This window comes from Pteropus vampyrus, unplaced genomic scaffold (assembly GCF_000151845.1).
Source record: "Pteropus vampyrus isolate Shadow unplaced genomic scaffold, Pvam_2.0 Scaffold393, whole genome shotgun sequence".
Classification (NCBI taxonomy): Eukaryota; Metazoa; Chordata; class Mammalia; order Chiroptera; family Pteropodidae; genus Pteropus; species Pteropus vampyrus.
In genome coordinates this window covers 176,447-204,096 of record NW_011889174.1, presented here as the reverse complement: position 1 = coordinate 204,096, position 27,650 = coordinate 176,447, and the positions used below count along the sequence as shown (strand labels likewise).

At 35.8% G+C, this 27,650-nt stretch overlaps 1 protein-coding gene across 2 annotated transcripts in view; it reads left to right on the top strand.

The window, feature by feature from the left end:
* Positions 1-27,650, top strand: part of KCNQ5 (potassium voltage-gated channel subfamily Q member 5) — a 469,107-nt gene that overhangs the window by 285,432 nt on the left and 156,025 nt on the right. For both annotated transcript variants that reach the window (XM_011380375.2, XM_011380376.1), the window contains exon 2: positions 25,842-25,932. In XM_011380375.2, the coding sequence (XP_011378677.1) occupies positions 25,842-25,932 (91 nt within the window). The remainder of the gene's footprint in view (positions 1-25,841; positions 25,933-27,650) is intronic.

Genomic DNA, 27,650 nt, shown 5'->3' with positions numbered 1-27,650 from the left:
TAGTAGAAGCACAAAACTGCTGTTGTATTCAATTTATGAATACTGTTTCACAGTTGTTTTTCATGTGAGGTATAATATTTTGAAATTTAGCCCCAGAAATCCATTCTACACTCCCTCTTAAAATACTCATGGGCATAAACAAAGCGCTCTCCCCTACCAAAAACGTGCTCGCTTTCTAGTTTCTCACTTTAAATTAAGTGTCTGTAAACTATTAAAGTCAAACATTCCCTCTATATTGAACAATGTGGTAAGGGAATTTAGATATTTGTGTGCTGATATATTAAGGAATGGCAAATATGAAAAACGTTCGAGGCCTCAATACATGAGATATACAATAAATATATGTTCGGTTGTTGACCTAGGCCTTACACTAACTAGGTCAAGAATCAGGAAACAATTCCATTGACATTACTGAGAGAATTGCCCTAATTGTCATCATAGGAACATGATTTCTTACATTTTCAAAGTACAGTACATTATCTGAAACCAGAAAAACATGTGGTGACCATCCATTAGAACCACATTAGGTAAAGATGTAAATGTTCCTACATCACAGTTAGGATCCGTTTTACGAACAGCAGCAACAAATACGAAATTTCGTAGAAGCCTACATATGTGCTACCTATTTACTGCAGAAGCGAAGAGGAGGGTTTGGAAGGTGTTTATCCTTCTCTTTTCTCCTATTTACTTCTGAGTTATATTTTAATACCTAGAATGTTACCAGCCAGCCAGTACTCTTTCTTTTCCCTTTCGAAAATGTGAACTTTAAATCAGATTTTTTTTTTTGCAGAAAAAAATGAGTTTAGTAATCTCTGGTGTTGTTAGGAGGCAGAGCCTGCATCAATAAGCAGAATAAAATGTATTTAGCTTTCAGGCTAGGTCTGGACAATAATGATTCTGCAAATCGGAGCTAGAATTCTAGATGCTCTGACTGGGAATCTTGCCCAGGGCCTTTTTGGCTCTCAATTTTGCTGTTTCACATTTGCTCTTTCATTTATATGCATCAAATTAACACTAACTTTCATATTTGGGCAAGAAAAGGAAGATGCTTACAAGTTACTGGAGCTAAGGAACTCCAAAGAACTCTCCAAGGAACATAGCTACCAATTAAAGTTCAGGTTTCCAAATTTTTAGGAAATGTGCATATATACAGATTATCTACAAAGACATTCAACACACATTCTTAATTCCAGAATTGTGCTACCAATTAAGAATGCCACGAAAATATTTTAGGAGACATGGTTTAGTACAGCTAAAAAGTAGCAAACAATATAATTTTGGTTATATAATGTGCTGGGCATCCCTGAGATTCAGAAATTTTAGAAAAACGAATTCTTCACCACAAATGGGGGAAATGAATAAATCACATTTTCTCATTTCAGACCTTATAATACAAAATGATAGTCATCATTTTTTTAACTGCTTTGGGAAAAACTCAGACAAAATTGTTGGTGAATAAAAGTTTATTTATAAACTTGAGGATCTAGAAGCTTCACCATACAATTCAAATCTAATTACAAAAATGACATCCCAGAGAATAAAAATATGGAAGTACTTCGAGTGTGTTTAATTTTTAACTAATCTTACAGCAATAGCTCTTCTCATCTAACACTGTAAAATAATAAATATAATATAGAGTGATTTCGCATTGCTAAGGATTTTTGATAATCTGCCTGGCCACAGACTAAAGTGAAAAGGGATGCTTTGGTGCACAATATTTTGCATGTCCTGAGTCTTGAAAGAAACTTGACAATATAGTCCTACAGGCATTATGAAATCTGAGGATGTCACATAATGAGAATCACCAACATAAGTCTGAGAAGCTGGGGGAGGGGAGGGATGGAATACCCAAACGAACCTACAGACATTCAACCACAGTATCATTAGCACAAATAATCAAGATATAACAGTAGGCCATTAAGACAACCTTTAAACTACCACTCATTTTGTCAATTTATAAAAATATCAAATAGATGTCTTTATTTCCTTTTTTTCTTACCTTTGAATAAATATTTAAATATATCCCTCAATATTGTATTTCGATGCCCCCAGAAATATTATCATATGAAACAAGAAAGTAACAATCCTTATTAATTAAATTAATAATTTAATGAATTCACTCCTAAAGCTGAAGCAATTTAGTAAGCTGAAAAAGTATAAAATGTGATGCTGCTCTTCATCATCTCCTTGTGGCCAATACATGGGCTGCATATATAGAATTCATATTTGTGAATGGTCTATTTAAAGCTTGACTGAAAATATAATTTAATATGTTTTAATTCCTGTTTTGCATAGAACAAACCTCAGCCTTACTGGAATTCAACTTATTATTTATTTTAGTATATGAGTATTCTTTTCTACTAAATGCCATAGAAAACCAGTTGACATCTGCATTTCTGATAGCATGAAAATAACTAAAACCTAGAAGGAGTATTGTTCAGCAAATAAACATTATTTAAATGAGAATAGGAAACATTCATGTTACAGACTGACTCTGAAACCTTTAATTGATTAGATTGTTATAGCTATTAATCACAGCTCTTATTTTTAAGATGGCAGGCTAATATTTCCTGTTAAATTGGTCACGATGAGTTTCAGTGCCTTGTTTGAGTTTCCACAATTATCCATCGTTTGGGAAAACTAAAAAGAAAGGGTAACTACTGAAATAGATTGCAATGACGTTGTCTTGGCCACTTTTACATTAGTTCTCAAATCATAGACCAAGTGCCTTGGCAGCGTTGTACTTATTCAGTCAATAGACTTAGTAATTGTAATTGTGTCCTGACAGACATTTAAGTGTACGCTGTGAAACATTAAGAATGATAGCATTGTCTAAGTTGCTCATTTTACTCCTCTCTATGGCCCTTAAAATATTTCATTTAGATTATTATAAGAACTTGGCCAAGTGATTTGTGTTAATTAATAATAGGAGCAGCCTCATTACTCTCAAGTTCCTTAGAGTGTTTGCAGCCACCATAGTTTTTCAGGTTGTAACTCCTGTTTGGTAATTCTAAAACCTTCATCCACTATGAAAATATGCATTAGGGTACAGCAAAAGCTTGTTTTTATGTGAACTATAAAGATTTTATTGATCGTATATATACCATATTTATAAGAAAGTATTTTTAAGCTCATATTTTACATGAATTGATTGTAGTTATAGCATTTTTTACTTGTTAAATGCAGGAAGTTATATTTAGATATTTACATATTTGGAAATGTATGTGCAATTTATGCATAGTTAATCCACATGATTCATGAATTCCACATTTACAAATTTGCTAACTCACTAAAATTTATTTGTGAGATGAAAATCAATACTTGTGGCACTTTCATGGTCAGTGGCAGAGCAGCAAAAAATTTCAGCCTCCTGACATGCATGTTTCCAGCTAAGGCTGGAAAAGACTACACTCTGCCTTCTTGTTTCAGTTCCCATACTGTATATGTGTCCTTCTCACAGTCTATTGACTGCTACATTTTTCACATTTTCGCTTTTTGTTGATGATTTTACTATTTAAAATGATCCCCATGAATAGTACTGAAGTACTGTGTACTGTTCCCAAACACAAAAAAACTGCGATGTGACTTATATAGAATATATATGTGTTAGATAAGCTTCTTTCAGGTACCAGGTATAGGGCCATGAGTTCAACGTTCATGAACCAACAACATATGTTAAATATGATGTCTTTAAACAGAAACACACATGAAACAAGGTTATGTATTTAATGGTTGAAAAAACTGTTGGGACCAGGAGCTCTCAGGAGCCTAACCGTGTATTTTCCCTAACAGCAATGATTCAGTGTTTGCCCATTAGTGTTTGCTTCAACTTTGCAGAACATATAACTACCACAAATAACAAAAATAGACTGTGTCTTCTGTTTTCTTTCTTTCCTAGGAGCCATTCTCCCAATTTTTTATCACAAACCATCATGTCCTGGTTGTGAATGTGACACATGCCATCTGAGCAGATGATCTTATGCCCATTTTTGTTGGCATGATCTCTTGACCCACAGCGTTAAATAATTTCCAGGAGAAAGATGGCCCAGTAGTCTCCAGAGTTGTTAACCATTGGGTGATCATGTATTTTTAAACTTCAGCAGTCAGGCTGCTGCTAAGGTTTAACTTATTGGGTTTAGATATTATTGCTTACATGTTTAGGAAGGGCCCATAACTGGAGTGAATACAATAGAATCCCATTGCTTTAGGGCTAGCAACGCCTAAAAATGTGCCTTACGTAAGTAGAGAATAACCTGCGTTGTCTATGTATGAGAGAGTCTAGACTAGAGCCCGCCTTTATGTGGAACAACAGTGATGTATGAGTTTATGCAGATCAACCTCTTGGTTTTACAGAAGGGAAATGCCAGGCCAAGGGAGGTGAAGGTGCTGCCCAAGCCCAGATGGTGGGGCAGAGCTGAGGAGGTGCTGTCTTCCAGTTCCTTAGGCGTGCTTCCCCCCATCAGATCACCCTCCCTGCAAGGTCCTGAAGCCAACTATAGGATAGGGATATGTTTTTACTACTTCGAGATATCATCCTGAGCCCAACAGGAATTTCTTGTTATCACATAAACATATTACTTTTCTTCCTCATTAGTTTAAGCACATTTATGAATAGACATCAGATATTCTCCATTATTTAGAATCAGAAATTTTAACTTTTCACTTTAAAAAGGAAAGCAATATCTCAAAAGACACTTTCTATTAATTTGTGATGACACTAAAATATTTATATCAAAACTGAATTTCCATTAGGAAAACAGAAACTCAACTGTGTTTAGTTTGAAACCCATGACAGGATCTCGAGCAGATCAAGGTAAGGGGCACTGTGGGACAAGGTGACGTTGTAAAGAAAATGCTTCGAGAAGAATTTACTCCATACAAACTATATTTGGGAGCCAAGCACTTCCTCCATGACTCAATAACTGGGACATGTGACTGGCAGGGTCTACCAACAGCTGATTTTAATAAAAACCCACTCAATTATGCCTTGAAGACTTGTTTTTGGAGGGAGTTGGAGAAATTAAGGAATAAGAACTGATTTGTTTCACATCTTGTAGCAGTCAGAGGAAGCTATAATCTAGTGGTACATAGAGAATAGATATATTTACAGTAGAATACTTTCTTCCACTGTACAATTTACTACATAGAGCAAATTTTCGGCACAGGATCCCTTCAGCAGTGATCATGAATATGGTCCACAGTTATGAAGTTTTCCATTAGACTGCATTCACATGTCAGAGATGAACTATCTTAAACTTAATGGTATTAATTTTAGGGTTTTATTTCCCCTTTTTATGACCCTCTTTAAGATAGAAATACATATTTTGCTCTGTAAAATTTTAGTTAAATTTTTCAAGTTCTCACCATGATTTGATAACTAATCTCTATACCCTTCCTTTGCAATGACTTTTGATCAACATAATGAAATATAATGGCATTATGTAATTTTAAAATGTACATCTAAAATAAAAGACATTCCTTTAATTAAGGATAAATAAGTCAATGAAAAAAATGTATGGCGAAAGCCTTTGGCACAGATTTATCTTTTGATGTATTTTTCATTCCTTTCTTCTTATTTTCCTGCAACCATATGAAGCAATCAACAAATATTTATTGAGTACTTTGATGTTTTCAGAACTATTCTATTTACTACAAGGGTCTCAATAGGAACAAAGAATATGTTCTCTACTTTCAAGAATGTAATGTTTGCCACATAAGGTTCTAAGAAGTACAGGTGTCACTTAAGATATCAAAAAGAGAGTGGGTAGGAATGGTGTTCCTTGATCCAAGTTTTAGAAACATGGTATACTAAAATCTTCCCCAGAACTTCACTATTCACAGTAGATGTTAAAGGTGTTTCAGAAGTCCTATAATAAAGAAACCCAGTTATTGTCATTGAATCCAGCCTTCTCGAGATGTATTTGACGGAGAAACTATTCTATTGAGTCAGACCTACGAAAGTCTCTTGGAATACTGATATTCTATGGAAAACTGTTTAGGAAATTCTGAATTAGAGAGCCACATAGGACATTTTATTATAAACATTTGAGTGCAATCTTAAAGCACTGAAAGTGTAAAGAAGAGAAAGATTGTTATGATATAGGCTGGTGAGGAAAATTTCAGAGGAGTTTGGACTTTAAGGAAATAAAATGTGCAGTTGAGAAAAAAGCAGAACACTGAGATGAGGGAAAGGAAATTCAGGTTATATCTCCCAAATTTTTAACATTGATTACTTTAGGAGGTCATGAGGGAGCAAAGGTACAGATAATGATGCACTTTAACTTTCTAAGTTATACATTTCTGTATTGTTTGCATGCTTGTTTTTACAATACTTATTCTATAATACAATGGGTTGTTCTTATATTCAGATGATATTTTTCTAAAACTCCTTAAGATTTACCCATCGGATTAACTAAGATGTGTATAGATCTTTACTTCCATAATTTATATGTGTGTGTGTGTGTGTGTGTGTGTGTGTGTGTGTACACATGTATGCATGCAATACCACAAACAGGTGCGAAAATACAATATCTTGGTCAAAAACAAGTTGAAGCACCAAGGTCAACCAGTGCTGTAAACTTGTGCTACACGTGTTGTTTATTCATCTCTCGGTGTGGCCGACTTCAGGGATGAGAGTAAACAATGTGGTCTCCTATTAAGTTTCCTCTTTTGGCCAGTCATCCAATTAGTATGTAATGAATTTATACCTGAAACTAATAAGCTGAGGAGTAAGCTGAAAAGACCCAACTTGTGTTTCCTAACTATCGTTTGGCTTCTATAAGAACCTTTTGGTTGCTCCTCAATTTCACATTTATTTTTAAAAGTATATTTCCTTTTTAAAATGGCAGATTCATGTATTGCTTAACATTTAATAAGCTACTTGTGCCTAAAACACAAGATTTTTTTGATCTGAAAATATAACCAAATTTGAAAGTAACTAAACTGAAAACCTTCTAGACAGAAGAAAGGTTTTGTAAGTGTTGTTGTCAGTTTGGAAAGCCATTTTTTCTTTCATCTCCCTAAGATATTATTCATAAGGAAATTTTTTTTAATCTGGGAAAAAAATATACATGAACTTTGTGCTAAGTGTAAATAAATATGTACACATATATTTTCAGCAAATATATATAAGCATAATACAGATATGACATGGAAGATTGGACTATGTAAAATTGCTGAAATTTGATTGTTTCTGAAATACAATAAAAGTGATTTTATATGATTTAACCTAATAGTTTAGCTCACTAGTTGGTGGTCTCTTCTCACTTGGGTAGACAGTTTGCCAGTTCTGTTAGGGTGATACCTTGACTCTCGTCACATTCCCATTTTGGGTCAGAATTCCCCTCTTCTGGCTTCGTCAACTTCTATGTCATTCTGTTCTGTCTCTTGTTGTCTCCTAAACATTACTGGATAGGCTGGCTACTTACAGCCGTCCTTAAATGTTACTCCATTTTTTTTGGTTGGCAGATTCTCAGACCTCAGATCTTAAAGGTCAAAGGAAGTCCCTGTGTTGAGTTCAGTATCACAGACACAGAATCAGTGAGTTAGTGAATTGACGTTGCTCTTCCTCTATTATCCATCCCTATTTCTATTACTCTTGATGCAATCAAAGAGCTTTTAGAGGATCCTAGAAATTCAGGTACCTGAGAGGACTTTATCGGATGTCAACCTATGATTGTCTGATGTTACTAATGAATTGCTTGGCAGGAGTTCTAAAGGCCTGCATAGAAGACTGGCTCTGGGACAAATTATGTCAAAAAAATATTTCCCCCAAGTTCAAGCATCCTTATTTCTATTTTATCCCCTATATTTTATTCTCCACAGCTCCCCACTATGATTACAGATCAGAATAATTACCAGCTTCCATGTATTAAATATCTAAACCTTGATGTGACTGTTCAATAGTTTGATTATCACCATGTGTGTATTATGTATGCACATGTATATAATATTGACACAATAATCTGAAAATAGAAAATTGTAGTGGGTTTTCTCCACATGCAGTTTCAGTAATATCAAATCTAATTACCCTGTTGAGAAGAATTAGACTTTATAAGAGGTGCTAAAAACGACCTAATGAGTTTTGTAACAAACATTTGTTAGTAGAAACAGGAATAATTGTCAGCTATGGCTTTTGCATAGTGTCAAAGGCTATCAGCATTCCAAGCTACTGGGAAAGAAATTCTCTGACCAGAACAGCATTTGTCATAGCCACTGCCTCTGCAAACCACTATCAATCCAAACAAAAGCTGCCATGCCAGGAAGCTGGTTTCCAAATTCTTCTTTTCAGAAATCTATTGTAGAAACAAAGTCTTAAAAGAACTAGCATTTTCTATTTACTAGTGAACCAATGAATATTAAACATAAGATTTAACTAATACAAGTTAATGAATAATTATTGAGCTCCTTCTTTGGATAAGGCCCTGGTGGGTAATACTGGTGCTTAGTAGGTGTTCAATGAATTTTTCTTAAATTAAATTCAAAGAAGACCTGCTCTCAAGGACTTTATAATCCTCTCACCCGTACATAATCAAATCTGACCTACATATGACAAGTATTAGACTTCTCATTTTACAAATGAGGAAACCAAAGTTCAGAGGAGGTAAGAGATTTGGCCAAGCGTTCTGTATTAGTCAAGGGGAGATTGTGTGTGTGTGTGTGTGTGTGTGTGTGTGTGTGTGTGTGTGTGTGTGTGTGTAGAGAGAGAGAGAAAGAGAGAGTCGGGGGGGATCCTCATAATAAATTGGCTCATGTGATTATAAAGGCCGAAAAGTCTCACAATCTGCCATCTGCCATCTACAAGCCAGGAAAGCCAGCGGTATAATTCAGTTCTAAGGCCTGAGAACCAGAGGAGCTAATGGTATAAATTCCAGATCAAGGGCAGGAGAAGATGAGAGGTGTTCCAGCTCAAGCAGGGAGGCAGGAAAAAGGGGGTGAATCCCTCCTTTCTCTACTTTTTGTTCTATGTAGGTCCTTAAGAGATTAGATGATGCCTCAACATTGGGCCCTACTTTACTGAGCCCATCAATTCAAATGCTAATTTCATTTGAGGCACCCTCACAGATACACTCAGATATAATGTTTAATCTGGTCACCCCATCGCCGGTGAAGTTGACACATAAAATTAATCATCATAGGTCCCAAGGTAGTGAAACTAAAATCCAGGCCTTCTAATGCCTAATCCAACGTTAGTTCCACCAAACCTCCCTGACTCACTAAATCAAACTGGAAAGGAAGCACCTTGACAAACAGAAGAAAATAATATCCATTCATTCGTTCATTGATGCTGCGAATGAGTAGTAAAAGTTGTCCTACTTTCAACAATATACGGGCATCAGTTAATAGTTTATTAATCTTAGATTACTGGTTATCACAGTTACATTATGTTGATAGGATTATAAATTTTTAGTTAGTAGAAAGAATATCTGTGTCTAAAAATTTTTACTTTATTTTGTGGAAAGAAAATGTTAAAATCTTGGGGTTCACAGTACTTCTTAGAGATGCCATAGATTTTTTTCAAATATTAGTTATTCTCAGATGCATTTTCGAAGTATGTATGCATGTATGCACATTATAGCATTTGTGGTTTTTTTGGACGGTAAAGATTTTGTAGAAATTTTTTAAAAGACTGAATGATTATGGAAAATCATTTTGAAATTTGAGAACAGTAAATTACTTTGTTTCCCAAAGCTTCATGGCAGAGAGATACTCTGGAATTTTTTTCAAGCTCTTAAAATTTTACAATGATGGAAAAGTTGCCTGACACTGATTACATGTAATGGTACCTGGTTAATTTCCTATTGCTTTTCTCTCAATTAATGTTCTCCACCAAGCAACATTAAACAGAGAAGACAAAGATCAAATACTCTTCTGATCCACTGGTGCTCATTTACCTAATACAAATGGCAAAACGAGAAAGAAAGGAAACTGCATTTCCCTGAGTTCTGTCAACCTCAAAGTAGCATCGAATTTCAAAGTATGTGACATTGCTTTGCCTGCATCTTTTTGTCCTTCGATAATTTTGTATTTAAAAAGACAAAAAGCATTCGGTATTGTAGATAAATTTTTCCTATGCTTTAAATTTATTTGGAATAAAAACCTCTAAATCTGAAACAAATTCTGGAGTGAAAGAACACAAAATGACTTGAATAGAAGGAGACACATGAAAACCTTTCTTGAGGATGAATTACAGAACAGGAGCATTACAATTGTCTTCAGCTGAGAGTGGAAACCACGTTGTTGCCCCTCAGCTCTAAATTGAGGGTTGGCAAACCATAGCCCGTGGACCAAATGTGGCCCACAGCCTGTTTTGGTAAATAAAGTTTTATTAGAACACAGCCACACTATTCATTTACGTGTTGTGTGTGACTACTTTTGCGCTACAACTGCAGAGATGAATAGCTGCAAGAGAGACCATATGGCTCAAAAGTCTAAAATATTTACTCTCTGGTCCTTTACAGAAAAAAGTTTGACAATCCCTGCCATAAATCTTTCTCCTTTCCCTTCTTCTCCTGCGGATGGCAATAGCTAGTGGGGAAAGACATAACCTAGAATGTCTTACGGCAAGAAGTGGAAAATAATGCATTTTTTTCCAGGTGATAACTTCTGAGTCCTTGCCAGTCTCATGTATTGAGGGACCCAGGAATCAGAAGCCATTTCTGGCCCTTCAATAGCATGGCCTTCCTGGCACTGCTCTCTGAACAGAAGCAAAACATCAGAGTATCCAGAAACAACAGAATTGTTAACTGACAAGGTGTTAGGGTTTATTTAATGCATCTCTGTCACCTTACTGATGAGAAAACAAAGGTATGTTTCTGTTTTAAGATAGAAGAAGTGGTGGCCATGAAACTAAGGATTTAGAGCAAAACATCCATACAGTAACTACTTTCAACTTTTACATCTTCCATCACCATGTAATATATTTTAGTTTCAATTATGCATCTGAAACAATAACAACAAAATTTAAGTAAACATCTCTAGAACTTTTAGTGGACATAATATTATGTTAGATATAGCCACCTTTTGTCTCTCCATTTTTTTCAGTTGTGTTTATATCACATGGAATCACCAACTTTAATGTTTTGGTTACAAAAAATATATATTTTTTACCATCCATCTGCATAGTAGCAGCTAGAGAAAACAAACCCTTTACTTACCGGACTCTGGAAGAATGTCTGCAGTTTTTAAGCTGACTGCAAATACATTTTCGGAGGAGGGAAATAAGTGCTGTCTAGTGTCTGTCCACTGCTTGCTAACTTTGCTTGTTCATAAAATAGTTCAGTGACTCCAAACAGTGCGATGCTGGCTTTCAGCTTTCTTTCACCTCAGGTCAGCAACAGCAACAAGTGCCATTGTAGGCGAATCCCAAGAGAAACATCTATCTTGCATATCCCCTGGGCAGGTACTTACATGTGTAGCAGTTTCAGTTTATGGTTATTACTCTCTAGAGACATCTGTCTGCTGGGTTTATTTTTTCCTGATGTTGTACCACATCATAAAGTCTACTGCCAAGAGTCTTTTAACTACTCAGGAAGATTTTGTTTTCTGCTGTTTTAGTCACTTTACTTTATTTCTGTAGGCCAAATACGGTAGAGAAAATCAGTAGCAATTTCCTACTCCATAGCGATAGCCCTCATAGTAACCTGGCTCCATTTGGTTGCAAATTTTAAGTTTTGTAAGAGCTTTAAGACTCTCATTGCATGAGAAGTGATGGGTCCTCTTGTGCATATGTGTGACAAAGAGCTGCACAAAGATTCCCCATGAAGTGTGAATGCACTCAGAAAACCTTTCAGGGAAAACCTATTTTTAAAGCAATTAGATCATATGGGTTTAATTTATAGAAAAAAAACAAATTCATAATTGAATTTTTAATATCAAATATAGTACTTTAAAATAGATTTTTGTTTGCAGGGAAAAATAGCTTTAAGCCTATCCTCTTTTACTTTCGTTCCCAATAATAATATTTAAATAAATGTACTTCAGAATTTCTATTCTTCATTTTCAGATAATGTAATGGTTATTATCATATATTCATAGAAAATTGTAATGATTAAGTCATTATTTGCCTAATAAATTTACAACCTTTTTTATAGAAAAATGTCAAACAATTGTCAAACATCTCTTAACATATGTTTTCAACCTTTGCCATAGCTCGCTTTCTTGCATAAACAGACCCTTTGAAACAAAGCATGGAAAATTTAATCTACATGAGTTTGTATTATCAAAACTATTAGACTGGATTACTTTCCATGGTGTCAGCACCAAAATTATCTCTTGAAAAGATGACTTTAAAAGGAACATTCACATAGATTTTACAAATATTATCTCTTCTTCACCTTTTACGAATAACTTTTATTTCATTCATGGCTATAATTAGCACATTCTCCTATAATGGCTCCTTTCTCAGTCAGGTCGAACAGATCGTCTGTTGGTTAGCAAGGCAGCCTGGGTCAGCAGTCATTAGTGGTCATTAAAAGGATGAATCTCTGCCCGGTCAATTTAACCAAGGCTCATTCCCACATACTGACCATAGCCCAGAAGCTTCACAATGCTACTACCTATTGAGGGCAGCCTCAAGTCATTCCACAGAAACTAGACTAATGAGAGGATGTCACACAGACACCAGAGCTGCTGTACATCAGAGAGATACCATGACTAGTCAGCCTTGAGACAGCTTCCTCACAGGTTCAAACCCAACTGTTAAGTCATCGTTTACAAGGGTTTGCACAGACACACAGTCAAATTATTTCAGCACCTCAGACCTCGCTAGGCATTGTTTCATGTTTTACACTGTCAAATCTCTTGCTTTATAAGCAGAGATTTCAGATGATAAATCACTTAATTCTTTGTCATAATTATCATATGTGTTAATCAAAACTCGTCAAAGTTATGTATGTAGCACTTATATGTCAGTGATGATCAATGGGCATCTTTCATTCATTTATATATATATATATTTGTTATTATTAAAACACAAATTCTGAGTTTGATGCTGTCATTTAATCCTTAAAACAGCTGGAGGGTAGAGGCAATGAGGTATGTGGAAAGGAGGCTACATGAGACAGAAAGCTCGAGCTTGGGGACCAGCTGATTTGTGATTTGCTGACTTGTGGCTGCAGGCAGGGGAAGCAGCACACAGAAGGATGAAGTTCCGTTATTATATCACATTATTACATTACAGCATGATATTGTGCAGAAAATAGAAATGAGACGGGCCTGCCCAGAGATCCTCTGGAAGAATGAAAGAATTAATGTTCTGGTAGGGATCTTAAAAACCAGAAAAAGGAGTTTGGATGTGACAGCGAAAGAGGAACCATAAGTTTTAAAATGAGGAATTGGCATGATAAAAGCAGTCCTTTAGGGAGCAGGGCTGGAAGGCCTATGCAGGCTGAATTCTAAATGCACTATTGTTTTGGCTTGATGGGTCATGGGATTTCACTTTTGCAATTCAGTCAATGTTACCTTTTTAGTAAGACTTTCCCTGGCACTCTGTCTACACTTCCAAATCCCCGGGCCTCTGCATCCTATGCTCTAATGCATGTGAAGTTTTTTGTTTTTGTTTTTGTTTTTCCTTCTTAGCAGTTATCTTTCTCTAATATTGTGTATATTTTACTTATCTACATGGTTAATCACCTAATTCTCCTACTAGGATGTAAGTTCTGTAAGAGCAGAGATTATTGTCTGTTTTATCCACTACTATACCTTCAGCATCTAGAACGCTGTGTAGTATGTGGCAGGCCCTGAGTAATACAAGTTGCATGAATAAATGCATTTATTAGTACCCGTACCAGGCTTGTTCTGGTTACTAGTAATAAAGTAGCAAATAAGAGAAGCAAAGTTCCTGCTCTCATGAAGCTTATATTCTAGCAAAGGAGACCAAAATAAATAAACAAAAATTCCAAATGAAGCTATTTGCTCAGAGGAAAATATAACAGAATATGAGATATACAACAAGAATATAAAGTATATAAGAATACAAAATATAAAAATAAAATGCTCTCCTGCTATATGCATTGAATATATGACAGTAGAAAAGACTGCTTTTTTTTTTTTTATTTTAAATTCATTACTGCTAAACAACATACAATAGTTTTCAATCCGTTATGTTTCCTGGAAATGGCACAGAAACAGAACTTGCAGAGCAGGCAAGAATCTGAGCAATGGCTTTCTAAATCGCGGATCTCAGGCCCTTTAAGAAATAGTGTTCTGTTACCTTGTTTTATTCAGCAAGACCATTTGCAGTCACTCCATTCAGCCATTGACTGCCTACACCATCTACCAGGATAAAAAATGTGCTTTTTGACTGCACTCAAAAAGCAGAGGTTTTTTTATTTAATTTTAATAAGTCATGATTCATTCAATTCATTCCAGACTAAGTGAGTATATTCATGGAACTCACGCTTGTGATAGGTACCTAAGATGAGGCAACAATTGATGTCTGAACTTTCTCATCTCAAGATCGCTTTTCAGGGAGGTTATGATCTTTAAAAAAAAAAAAAAAAGAAAAGAAAAAGAAAAAGAAAAAACACAGACTGAAGCAGACAGAGAACATAGATAAAGAAACATAAATAGAGGTGAGGAAAACAAATTCTTTTAGCTTTTCAATTACAGTTGACATAAAATATATTAGTCTCAGGTGTACAACATAGTGATTTGACATTTATATAACTTACAAAGCGATTGACTCAATAAGTCTAGTATTCATCTGACACCATACATAGTTATTAAAATTTTATTGATTATATTTTCTCTGCTGTACTTTACATCCCCATGACTGTTTTTATAACCAGCAATTCGTACACCTTAATCCCTTCCCCCTTTTCACCCAACTACCTAACCCCTCTCCCACCTGGCAACCATCAAAATGTTCTCTGTATCTATAAGTTTGTTTCAGGAAAACAATTTTTAGTAATAATAAAAATGAGAGATTTGAAACACTGGACAGAGATGTATAATGAGAGATAGAAAGGAGCATCAAAAGAAACCAATCTTGTCTACCCAGACATTTTACCCAGAAATTCTCCAAAACACTCAGATATTTGCTCTGCATTTTAAAACAGAGAAAACAGAAAGCATGAAACTAAAAAAAAACATTTTTTTAAAGAACCACAATCTTTAAGAATAATTTCGGTTTAAAAGCTAAATAATCCAGAACATCACACACACACACACACACACACACACACAATCTTTCTTTTCTTAAAAACAAAAAACAGAAATAGCGAAGATATAGCCCTACTGTTGGAGACCAATACTGTTACAATAACAGAGAGAAAGCAGAGCTATTCAAATCTTAACTTATTTCTTTTCATTCCATCAAAAAGAATGATTTTTGAACTAAAGGGGAGTTTTTAAAATGAAATTCAGAGAAAATAAAAATATATGATGGGCACATTGTTGGGCATTTTTAATGAATTAATGTTGCTAGGTCTATACTAATATTATGTTATAAGGTATCAAAGTATTGGTGGATGAAATTGAAGAACTTTTATTAATAAGCTTTAATAAATCTTGAGAAATGCAATTGGTGCCAATGACCAGAGAGAAAAAAATACTCTGAGTGTCAAAAAGAGTAAAGTTGGGGACTCTGGACTTTGTATATTGATAAGCTCAATAACAACTCATAAATATTCCATATAGAATAGTAAGCAAACAATTTCTAGTAAATTCAAAAGAAAAGCTATGATTTCTAGAAAACAATACAAGTTCGCCAAGAGCAAGAAACAATAAACTACACTTGTTTCCTGTTTCAATAGGTTTTCCAGTTTGCTCTATCAGGGGAATAGAGTAAATAAAACATCTCGATTTCAGCAAAGCACTGGAAAGTGTGTTATAACACCCTCGAGGAAAAGGAGGAGAAATTCAGGCAGATTGATCTGACTTGGGAAGATTTTCACCTGGTGAGGTCTCCAGAGATGAGAGCCACAGGGTTTTTAAGAAAACTGAAGACAAGTGTAAGATATTTGGAGATTCTTGGAGTAGGGAGTTGGTAGTTCATGCTAGGAATAAATGAATCAAAATTACATAAAATGTAAAAATAGCAAATGTAAAAAACTTTTCAGTAATTCAGGTGAAAGAAATCTATTAAGTTTAGTTTAAATTAAGCTGAATTTGAGCCAACGGTCTCATTTGCTTTTTTAAAAAGAAGGCGACTTTAAGATGCATTAATACTCTTGTTCCAAATAAAGAATTGTAATAGTCAAAACCACACCTTTATCACTCTCATATTTAGTTGGGTATACCCCGAATACCCTGTACCATCCGAAAAGGACTTGAGACTGCAAACAAAACAAATGTGGATAAAAACGAGCAAAGGTCTGTCTCCCCACTACACTGAAAGTTCTATTAGGCACAAACCATACCTAAGTTCCCAATTCCTGTAAATATTTGCAACTGAAATAATATAATGAAGATAACATAATGATGGGATAATATCAGGAAGTCAAGAATGAAGTTAATCCATAAACACATATACCAGAAAGATCTTCACCATTAATGTGGGGCACAAATTCACCTCTAAACTTCCCAGCAACCAAGGCAAGGAGACAAATATGTTAAAAGATCATTGTCTCCATAAAGTAAAATGCCGTCAATGTTTTTTTCAGAAGCAACAGATGATGTTTTGGCTTGATGGATCATGGAATTTCACTTGTCTTCAGAGATTTCTTACAAAAAAAAAACTGTGCCTCGTCTCTGGAGATTTCTCACCAGGTACAGATCTTCCCAAGAGTCATATTGTTCTGCCTGAATTCCTCCTTTTTCTCAAAGACATTATAAAACACTTTTCAGTATTTGCTGAAATCAAGACACTTTATTCCCCTAACATAACAAGCTGGTAAACCTATCAAAATAGAAAACAAGTATAGTTTAGTGTTTCTTGCTCTTGGCAAATTTATGTTGTTTTCTAGAAATCATAGTTTTTCTTTTGAATTTATTAGAAATTGTTTGCTTGATATTCTAGGTGGAATATTCCTAGGAGTTGTGATTTAGCTTGCCAATGTACAAAGTCCGAATTCCTCACTTTACCTTTTTTGACATTCAAAATATTTTTCTCTGGTCATTTGGCACCAATTGCCTTTTTCAAGATTTATTAAAGTTTACTAATAAAAGTTCTTCAATTTCACCCACCAATACTTCGACGCCTCATAACATAAATCTGGACCCAGCCAACATGAACTCAGTAAAAATGGCCAAAAATTTGCCCATCGTATTGCAGGAAGACGTTTCTTGCAATAAAATCCTAAGAGAAATTTCTAAATGATACCTCATTGAGCACATACGATGTGAAGCAGGGAGTTAATTGATTGACTGCTTTTTACTCCTCAAGAAAATAACAAAAAATCAAACACAGTTTAGTGAAAATAATCAATGAGCAATCAAGGTAATGAGGTTCAAATACACAGATTATCAATAGTAGGTTTGCTCCAGACCCTGTGATGTGGTAGGAAAGATACAGGAAAATAAGCAGATGCATGTCTTTAAGACAGTTCTTGAAACTAAACTTCTGCTAATAGCTGGGCAGTGGAAAGTTTGAATTTGGATTCCCTGGCAAGAATTGACTACGCAGATATTTTATGTTGGTGCCTCAATGCCAAATCTTTTGCTTAGACTAGAGGTTAATGATAGGTCTGAGTCAAACTCTGAGGGATGCAGGAACAAACTGGGTATACTTAAAGAACAGCGACGAAAAATGATGATTCTCTAGGCATTGTTTCATATGCAAAGTAAACAAAGATCTGGGTTTGGTATGTTGAACCTGAAGACTGACTGGGAAGTCATGATAAAACCAACCTTGAATCTCTGAATAAATAAAATATAGAGGAGGAAGCACATGTCCTGGGTGGTCCAGAGCCTGAATGAGGACCAATAAGTCAGGGTCCCAGATAAGGAGACTTGACTCAGAGGGAAAAATAGTCTTTCAGCAGTCCAGTAGTCTATAACAGGACTGTGTTGCCTTAAGTGCTAGGAGGGTTCTAGATGCTGGAAGGGTTCAAGGAGAACCGTCTACACAACTGTCTACCAGTGATATTTCAAAAATAATCCTTGTCTTGAGAGGGAGCTCAAATACAAGGATTCTGTGATCCTGGGGTGAGAAGCAGACTGAGTATGCCTTTTGTCTGTGTTTACAGACTCCAGGGACTGCTCTGAGCTGCTTTGCCTTCTGTTGCCTTGTTCTAGCTCACTTACATCAGCCATAGTCCTCTACAGCAGGGGTCCCCAACGCCTAGGCTAAGGACTGGTATGGGTCCATGGCCTATTAGGAACTGGGCCGCACAGCAGTAGGTAAGCGGGCAAGCGAGAGAAGTTTCATCTGTATTTGCAGCTGCTCCCCAGGGCTAGCATCACAGCCTCAGCTCCACCTCAGGTCATCAGGCATTACATTCTCATAGGAGCACTGGTCCCTGGTGCCAAAAAGGTTAGGGACCACTGCACTACAGAAACACACTGTGCAAGCAAAAATCATTCTATCCCATCTCCTCTGACTTCCTCTTAACACTACATACATGTAAAACACATTTTATTTTTTCAGGCTATTAGCTGATGATACTCTTTTTTTGCAACTTCACAGAGATAGTATTTATTGATATGAGTTTTTATTAATATTTAGAGCATATTGCACTTGAAAAGCAGAATTATGCAGTGTTTTTAATCAAATATTTCACATTACCTATACAGACACTAAAAATTTCATATTTAATTTCTATTGTTATGTAATGGAAGCTGGAGCATGCTGTGGATAGATTTCATGTGCAAAATGCCCTTCTTTTATGGAAAAATTATGCAGAAGGACATTTTTGCAAAGTGCCAAGTATAGAAAGAAAGGTAAATCTAGGATACCAGAAGAAAAAAATGGGTTCCAGCCATGCCTCTGATGATGAGGTTTTAATTTCATTAGGCAGCATGTCCTCCAGGCAAGTGTTGTGTCAACCAGTGGGTCATCTATGGTCACTAATGCCAGCATGTGTACTCCAGTCATAATTCATGATACACTTATGAGAGTTTCTATCGAATGTACCGAAATACACTCTATCAAAGCAATACTTAAAAATGTATACAAAGTCAGAGGCAAGGCCGAATTTCCTTTGGAAGTTATTTCTGAATAATTGTTTCCTTAAAAACTATATCTCCTTCCTATTAGATTCTTTATTTTAATCTCATGATTCTATTCCATTTAAGATATTTAAGATCTCCCCTGTCCCAAAGTTTTCTTTGTTGTTTTTTGTTTGTTTGTTTGTTTGTTTGTTTTATACTAAAAGAATAAAGATTTTTATTAAGCATTGTAAATTGCATTCAACAGCCTTCAATAGTCCACATCACAACCCATCTACAATCAGTCAAACCCAACAGCAGTTCATTCTTGCACAAACCATGAGTTAGGGCAAAACTCCCTTTAGTTTACAGTAAGATCCTACTCAGGTCTTGCGAGAAGGGATTGGGGAATTGTATCTCATTTCTGATCAATAATGTACGGTGAAGAGCATCAGGAAAATAAGAAGTGATTCTGATTTTAAAGTACGTTGTTTGGAAACATTAACAAAAACATCAAAATGATACAAGTATACCTGCTTCTACTAAATTCTTGAGGGAAAGTTCTCAAGAACAAACAATTTGTTTCCTGCTACAGAAATCTCCCAAAGCTTTCTAAACACTGTCCACCTACATGGACAGTGTTACCATGAAAAGCTTATAGTTCATCCAAATACTTGCAAAGAGTATCTTCTAGGTGTAACTGTGTACTTGTTTCATCTACAAAGCCCATGCTATGAATTTGCATTCTCCACTGTACTAAATTCAGTGAGATGTCTACTTTAAACACCGGATTCATTTCTCCTTTCTTCATTGCATTATTCATAATTGCTTGTGTGTGGCTGGGGTTTGTGTCTGTGTGAATGACATTGTGTAACTTGCCCTGATTTGTCTGACAAAACATCAGCAAAGCTTTTCTGAATGCTTTGTTTTCATATCATTCTAATTCTTGCTAAATGAACCCATGCTTGAAGTACAAGCTTTGGAAGCTGGTCATCATCTGTTCCACAGGCACCCATGATATTTCCAAGTAAAGCTTTTTGTCAAATTAAATCTGACAAATTGATTCTTAATTAACCCACAAGAGAAGCTGATGGTGGTTTTCTTGAATAAACATAGAGACCTTTGAACTGATAATATTTTTTATCATAAATGCCCTTCTCAAAATAGTCAGTGCCTTCTAAAGAAATTTTGGACAAAAGATCTGCATCAAAGTGAATTTCCTCAGAAACAAAATATAAATGATTGCTTCAGGCAAAATGAAAGTCAATGGCTGTTACAGAATAGTTTCAAATGAATATGGACCTTATGATATCTCAGAATTCATATGAAAGAAAAAATATCCATATTTTTCCAAACGAATTTAAAATTTACCTGAGTATGTTGGAGACCCATGCCAAAATGGTCCATTTTCCAGCAATTCTCCATCAGCCTGACGAAGCCTATGAACCATTCCTCAGAATAATGTTTTTAAGTGCATAAAATATATGTGTTTACAAAAGAAAAAAAATTATACTGAAATGCTATTATGAAAATATTATACAAGATTCTGATATAGTATTACAAATGCTTCTTTATTAATGCATTAAGAAAACAGCCCCCAGCAGTGGGTCTAATAACTACCATAATCCTGCAATAATGATGAGGAAAATCAATATTCAAGATGAAACAGTTATAGTTTCATCTATAACTGTAAAATGAGATATGATAATGCAATGATGTCAGCAGAGCCATGCTCAAGCCCCAACAGTGCACCATGTCACTGCCAAACGAGCCCTATGTCTGAACATCATCATCTCAGAGGGGTGATCTGTGTCGATTAAGTGCTTTTCCCAGCCAGAAAGTCTGTCTCTGACAATGCTACCAAGAGCTAATTCATAGAAAAATGTGTTCATTGTTCACCATGATGTCATTCTCCAAGATTAGAAAATGTTCCCCAAAAATCCTTTATGTTCATTTACCAAAACCTTATATGCTTGGTCTGCACTTTCCTCAAGGTAACATGTTCCATATAGTCACTTCTTCTAGGAAAAAAAAGTACTTCTGTATCTCCAACCAGACTTTGTGCCCAAGATTTAGATCCACAGTCCATGTGGATGTCTGAAATTGAATTTATCCTCTTCTCCTCAAAATCAGTTTTCCTCCTGATTTTCCTGACTTGCTAAAAGCATCACCAATAGCTATGTATGGAAACCTCGAGGAGGCTTTTCAGCCACCACACCTTCTCAAACTTTACTCCTCAATCTAATAATTATAAAAGTCAAGAAGCAACTATATTTATAGCATCCTTCCAGTCTGCCTCTCTATCCCATTCTCATTTCTACCAGCTACTTTACAATCTAACCTAGATCATCATTACTCTTGCCCCTGCTACCTAACTATTCAAATACATCCCAACACACACTACTGCCAAACTGATTTTCCCAGAGGGCAACTCTGCTGAACTAAAGGCAGACTCTGCCATACAAGCCTTTCCCCTGATCATGGCCCAGACTCCCGTCTCACCCTATGCTACATCAAACTCAATAACTTTTTGTTCCATAAAACAGAGAGCAAATATTTTATCCCATTTAGTTTCTGGCTTATTGCCTGTCTCATCTTGGACCCTCCTTCTGGAATGTGTTTCTCCAGAAACTTCCCTTGTTGAAACTCTACCTTTCCTTCACAGACCATCTCAAGCACCGCTCATTTCTTAAAGACTTTCTGATGTGCTTCCATAATTCCCAAATGTGGTAGAGTAGAATTTCTCCACACTTTCAGCCTCGATAACATTTTTCTTGGCCTTATCTGCTTCAACCCTTCATTATGATCCATTATGTTCACCTCAACCACCGCACTTAAGAAATTTTAAATTTTAATTTTAAATTTCTTAAGGGTAGAGACTGCTTTAATTTTAAATTTCCTAAGGGTAGAGACTGCTTTAATTTTAAATTTCTTAAGGGTAGGGACTGCTTTAATTTATCCTTCGCACAGTGCCTTTTACAGTGGATACTCAGTACATGTTTTCCGTGGAACAGAAAGGACTCCTGTACAGAAAATGAATTTGTAGGAATGACCTGCCTTACACTTTTTACGTACCACCAAAGGATAAACTAGGTAGCAGGTATTCACTAGTTTTAATGTCTTGATTAATTAGTGAATTTTAGTGATGCTGCGCTTGCACCCGGCCTTCACTCACACAATCTCATGGACTAGAAGAGTGCTCCTTCTCCCCAGTCATTCCAACCATTATGCAGACTAACTCCTTCTGGGCCTTCAAAGTTGATTTTGATCAGGACTTTTTCCAGAAAGTCTTTTCCGACCCCAAGTCTGGCTTCATGGGCATGTAATCTATGCAGTCTCACAGAGCCCAACACTTAAGAGGGTGCCACATTTGGTGTCATGTTCTGTTGTCACCATCTTGAAATTCTTAACAATTTTTTAATACACAACTTTTATTGCATCTTTAAAATATCACAAATAAGTCTGAGGAATCATTCAACATCTTGACCTTCCTATAGCTGGACAATTTAGACCTTATTCATCAGTCTGCTGAACTGTTCCTTTTACAGAAACATAGATACCATCCAAAATTTTTCTGATATTCTCATTTTTAACTGTTGTGGTTTGTTGAATCAAAACAGCTGAATTTGATACAAGTTCAATGTCATTCCCTTCAAGAATTAACTCATCTTTCTGGGCTTGAGATTCTGAACAAGCAACATCTGACCTCATCTGAACTTTATGGATGTATTTTTTTACCCAAGAAATTTAGTATTTCAATAAGAGAACCATTCTCCTAGTAACGATGGTGATGGGGAAGTGAGCATACACAGGCTTCATCTTGTAACAGAAGTTCAGTGTAGCACCCTTGATCATGTTCTGTACATGACTACAGATAGTGAGAACAGTAGCCAGTTCTTTTCTATTGTCCCACCATTTGTCGACCCGGAGCCTCTTCTTTTTCTTTCCAAAGAGACTGAGTTCTATGTTGATATGATTAAAGTCCCTCCACAGGATGCTTCTGGGCCCTTCACAATAACTGTATGTCCCTTCAGGTGATGTCCACATTTTCTGGAATGTCGACAGTCTGCTGAGAATGATCTTCATCTCCACAGCAGATGCAGTGAAAGCCTTAATAATCTTTTAACAAAGGTCCCTGCATTTCCCACTTTGCACTCAACTCCGCAAACTAAGTATTACCAGTCCTGCCTAACCCTTCCTCTCCTGCGTGCTTCTGTCATCCCCTGTATTTTCCCTATTTTTGCCATCATCACTCTGTTTAGTACTCTGTGTGCCTCTGAAGGCAAAATAAGAAAAGAATTTTGTTTATTCTTATATCCCTATGGCTCGGCCTAGTATTACATAAATTATCAATATTTGCTGATTGGATAAATGGATGAATAGTTGACAGAAGGCAGGGAGGAAGGAATGAATGAATGAATGAATATATTTGCCCACTTATTACCCCTGGGCAGCCAGAGCATTAGAGGCCTTTGGCCTGTAGTCTTCAGACAGGGCCCTATAGCAGTAACAGAATTTTAGTATAGAAACTACTGTTGTTAAGAGGGTAAGATCAGCTCAAGGAAGAAAATGGACAAAATAATGACAGAAAGTGAAAACATTAAGCAAAAAGAGATTAATAAAGAAAGAACCAGCAAAAAGACTCGTAATATAGAACTGTTTTGAATACAGACGTAGAGATCATGAAGCTACCATTAGGATGCTTTTGGAGGAATAAGGTGTCTTCGCGATTAAATAATACCCTGCTTGCTTTTCCTAATGTTTTCTGTTAAGTCTGGACCCGTGGGAGATATCTAGATAAAAGGCACTCACCAGAGAAGAAGTATGCGTCACTGTCTTTATCCGATGCCGCGTCATCCTCCTAAGTACTTTAACTTCATCTTTTCATTAGTAGTTTGCAGATCATGTAGGTGCAAATAGAAATCATGGAATTTTATTTCTAGCTTATAATTTCCAGTCTTTAGGGCTGATTTAAAGTATAATCTAAAGTATCTTGAATCATTATACGCATGAGTCGAAAGTATGATAAGTAATTATTAGCATTGTGAACTAGGCGTTTTTTACTAGTGGACTCCATTTCCTTGGAAATTTCCTCTATTTGGAACGATAACTACTTCCCTCTCCGTTTGAAGAGATAGAGAAGTGTACCCAAAAGTCTTGCGGATCCAAGCGTGTTACTGCCATTCTCATCTATTCATGCCCATTCGGCAACACTGACAGGTGACAGGACAGACAGTTCAGAACAGAGAGTGCTTGAACCCTCTTTTTTCTACACAGCCTTGGATGAGTTACAAAATGTTCTTAATTCTTTGTTTTCATATCTGTAAAATAGAAATATAGCTATTTTTACTCCATAAATATGTGTGGATAATGTGGATAATGCACGTGAAAGGGGCTTAGTCCTGTGTCCAGCTTATAGGAAAACTCTGAATCCCAATAATTGTTAGCATGTAGAATATAAGCAGTTATGAACGTCCACTCTGGTTCTGTGTTGGGCTAGATATATAAAGAAATAAGAAATACATGGTATCACTTAGCATTTGGAAAATGTTGTCTCAAGAGGGCCAGAGGGTAAATATTTTAGTCTCGCACACCATACTGTCTGTCACACTACATTATAGTGTGACATAGACAATACATAAATGAATGGGTGTAGTTGCGTGTCAATAAATCCTTAGTTATAAAAACAAGCACTAGGGGCCAGATTTGTTCTCAAGGCCAAAACTTGCCAATCCCTGACTCTAGGTCCTTGAAACCTCCAATTCTAGTGCAGCGGAAGGACTTGCATGGCTTGTCAAAGCAAGCCAAGAGGCGGCAGGGACTGACTCCACTGCCATACTAAAGAACACAGAAACTGATATTTTAAGGAAGATTATTGTATGAGCTTCCCAGAGATAAATCAAAGTAAAAAATATGGTCTAGAACAAGTAGCCCAGATATCGTTGTTTGGAATTTTATTTATTTATTTATTCGTTTGTTTGTTTATTATTTTTATTTTTTATTATTATTTTTTTAATCTTGCATTTCAGGATAAGTAACTTCAACTTTAAAATAGAGACTTCCCTCTTATTAGACATTTCCTTGAGAACTCGGCTCCCCCTCTGGACCTCACAAGTTCCACATTGCTAGGAATAAAAATGCCTGTGAATTGTCCTGACTTCCAATCCCTATCATGTGTGAACAGAGCCAAGAAGTCCTTTCTCTAGTTGCTTGGCTGTAAAGTAATGGAAAGCACATGGATATCAGAGAAAATCATTCCCTTCCTTTTCTACTCTTGTTATTTTTCTAAAGAAATGACAAATGAGACTCCATGAGCAATGTTAGACTCTAAAAGTGAGCCAGTGGGTTAGTAACAACCACTTAGAACATGACGGTTCACCAAAACTGCTGAATGTGAGGCAGATTCTGCTTCTCTAACAGCAAAGCGGCTGCAGCACATGCTTCCAAGATAGGAAAGCAAGAACGCACTTTCTGGGCCTTTCTTGGGACTCTGCTTGGGAAAGGAGTTTATGGGGGATTCACAGATTCTTAGATGTAGACATTTAAATACAGCATGTCACACACACACACACACACACACACACACACACACGCAAAACCTCTTCACTAATAAAGTTGCAAAGGAGCCTCATTCGCACCATACATCATATTGTATTTTGCTTTTCCAAAAAGCTAGTCCCTTTTAGGACTTTTATGATTTAATCGATGCTAATTCAAATGGATCCGGTGCTTTATTTTTTAAAAAGAAGAAATTAAGTCTGCCATGATAAGACAAGGTTCTCATCAGAATTCTCTTTTTTGTTGTTTTTCAGCTTTCTCCTTGTATTTGGTTGCTTGATTTTGTCAGTGTTTTCCACCATCCCTGAGCACACGAAATTGGCCTCAAGTTGCCTCTTGATTCTGGTAAGTGAAACATATGAACAAAAATGTATATAAAGTTTATGTAATATAATAACTGTCTATAATATTTATGCAATGCATTTTATCCCACAGAAAGTTCTATCTAGGAAAGAGAGTTACTATGAGGTATAAAAGTTTCAAAGATTACTGAAACATTTGCCTACCATTTTAACATTTGGTCAATTCTCAAGAATATCTAAAAATACTCCGGATTGCAATTATATAGCAATATCTTGTGTTATAGTTCAACATAAATAGAAGGCAATACTTGGAAGTAGTTTTAACAATGTTAATCTATAGGAAGTAGTTTTAACAATGTTAACCTATAATAATAAACAAATAATTATAAGAAAAATCAATGTCTGTGAGGTCTCTCATTATTTGCTAAAAGTTACAAAATAGAGAGCATTTTCCAAAAACACAATTTGGCAGTAGCTAAGTATAATTGGCCAAGAACTATGAGGATACAGCACCTCATGAAAAAAAAAAAAAAAAAGACTCCTTTATGTTCTTTTCAACCAACAGACTGCATTGTAAGTTTTGCCGCTAATATAGTTACCTGGTAAGAATTTCTATATTTTGCTGTCAATCTTCAACTGCACAGAATTGCTCAATCCATTTTAAAATGGAAAAAGATCCCAAGATATTTTATTCTGAACTATTCTGGGCTTTTTAAGCTCTTATACTTTCTATTACAACTAAACTATAGCACTGTATACTCAAATTACATCTGATTGAAAGTTTGGTTCATTTACATCAGTTTTGACCCACTCACTTAGCCCAAAAATATCAGACTTGACAGTCTCAGTACTGTCTGAATGAACTCTAAACTGGAACTCACTTTTGCTGTAAAATCCTGGTGAATCAAAGAGCAAAAGAAGAGAGAGAAATAGGGGATGGGGTAAGATGGCTGTGTGCCCTAATAAGCAGAGATTGGTTATGTCCTGCAATAATCATTTAATATGAGAAAATTATTCTTACCTTGAAGGTGGAAACTGAAAGATGTCAACTTGTATAACCAGAGCAGAGAACAACTGCTCTTCCCACCTATGCTGTCAGGTGGCTAATTTGTTCTTGATGTTACCAAGAGTTCAAGTCTCAGTCTTACATCAGGGGGAAATCATTTTTGAGCCGAGACAAATCTATCTCAATTTGTTTCCATATAAATTGTGCTTAGCTGTATATCACTAATGTTAAGGTTACTCTTTGAAAATCCAAGACAGAGAGCTGATGGACCAAAGACCACACTGCGGATTTCTTCCATTTAAAAGATTTCCATTTGGGTCACGGTGGGCTTTTAGCCTTATGCACCCCTTTGATAACAACAAATGACCTGAGCCCAAGGTTTAAGGCACAGCTGACTTTTAGGTTCATCTACAGAACTACAACCAGGAATTTTAGAATGAAAATATAGAACTGATTTTTAAATTTAGGAACATGAAAAACTAAATCCACTGCATGACCAATGATAAATACTGTGAGTAAACCACTAGAAATTAGAAATCTCACAAAATGTTAAGTTTACCTTCCCATATCTCCAAAACATAAATTCAGTCATTGCTAATGAGTTTTTAAATTGTCCGAAGGAGCCCAAAGCTGATTAGTATCTTGATTTTTAAAACTTTCTGAGCAATAAACAATTGATCAAGTTTAGGCAACTAGGGTTAATTTGAGTAGATAAAAATGTAGATGTTGTCAGATATCTCTATCTCTTTTTTTTT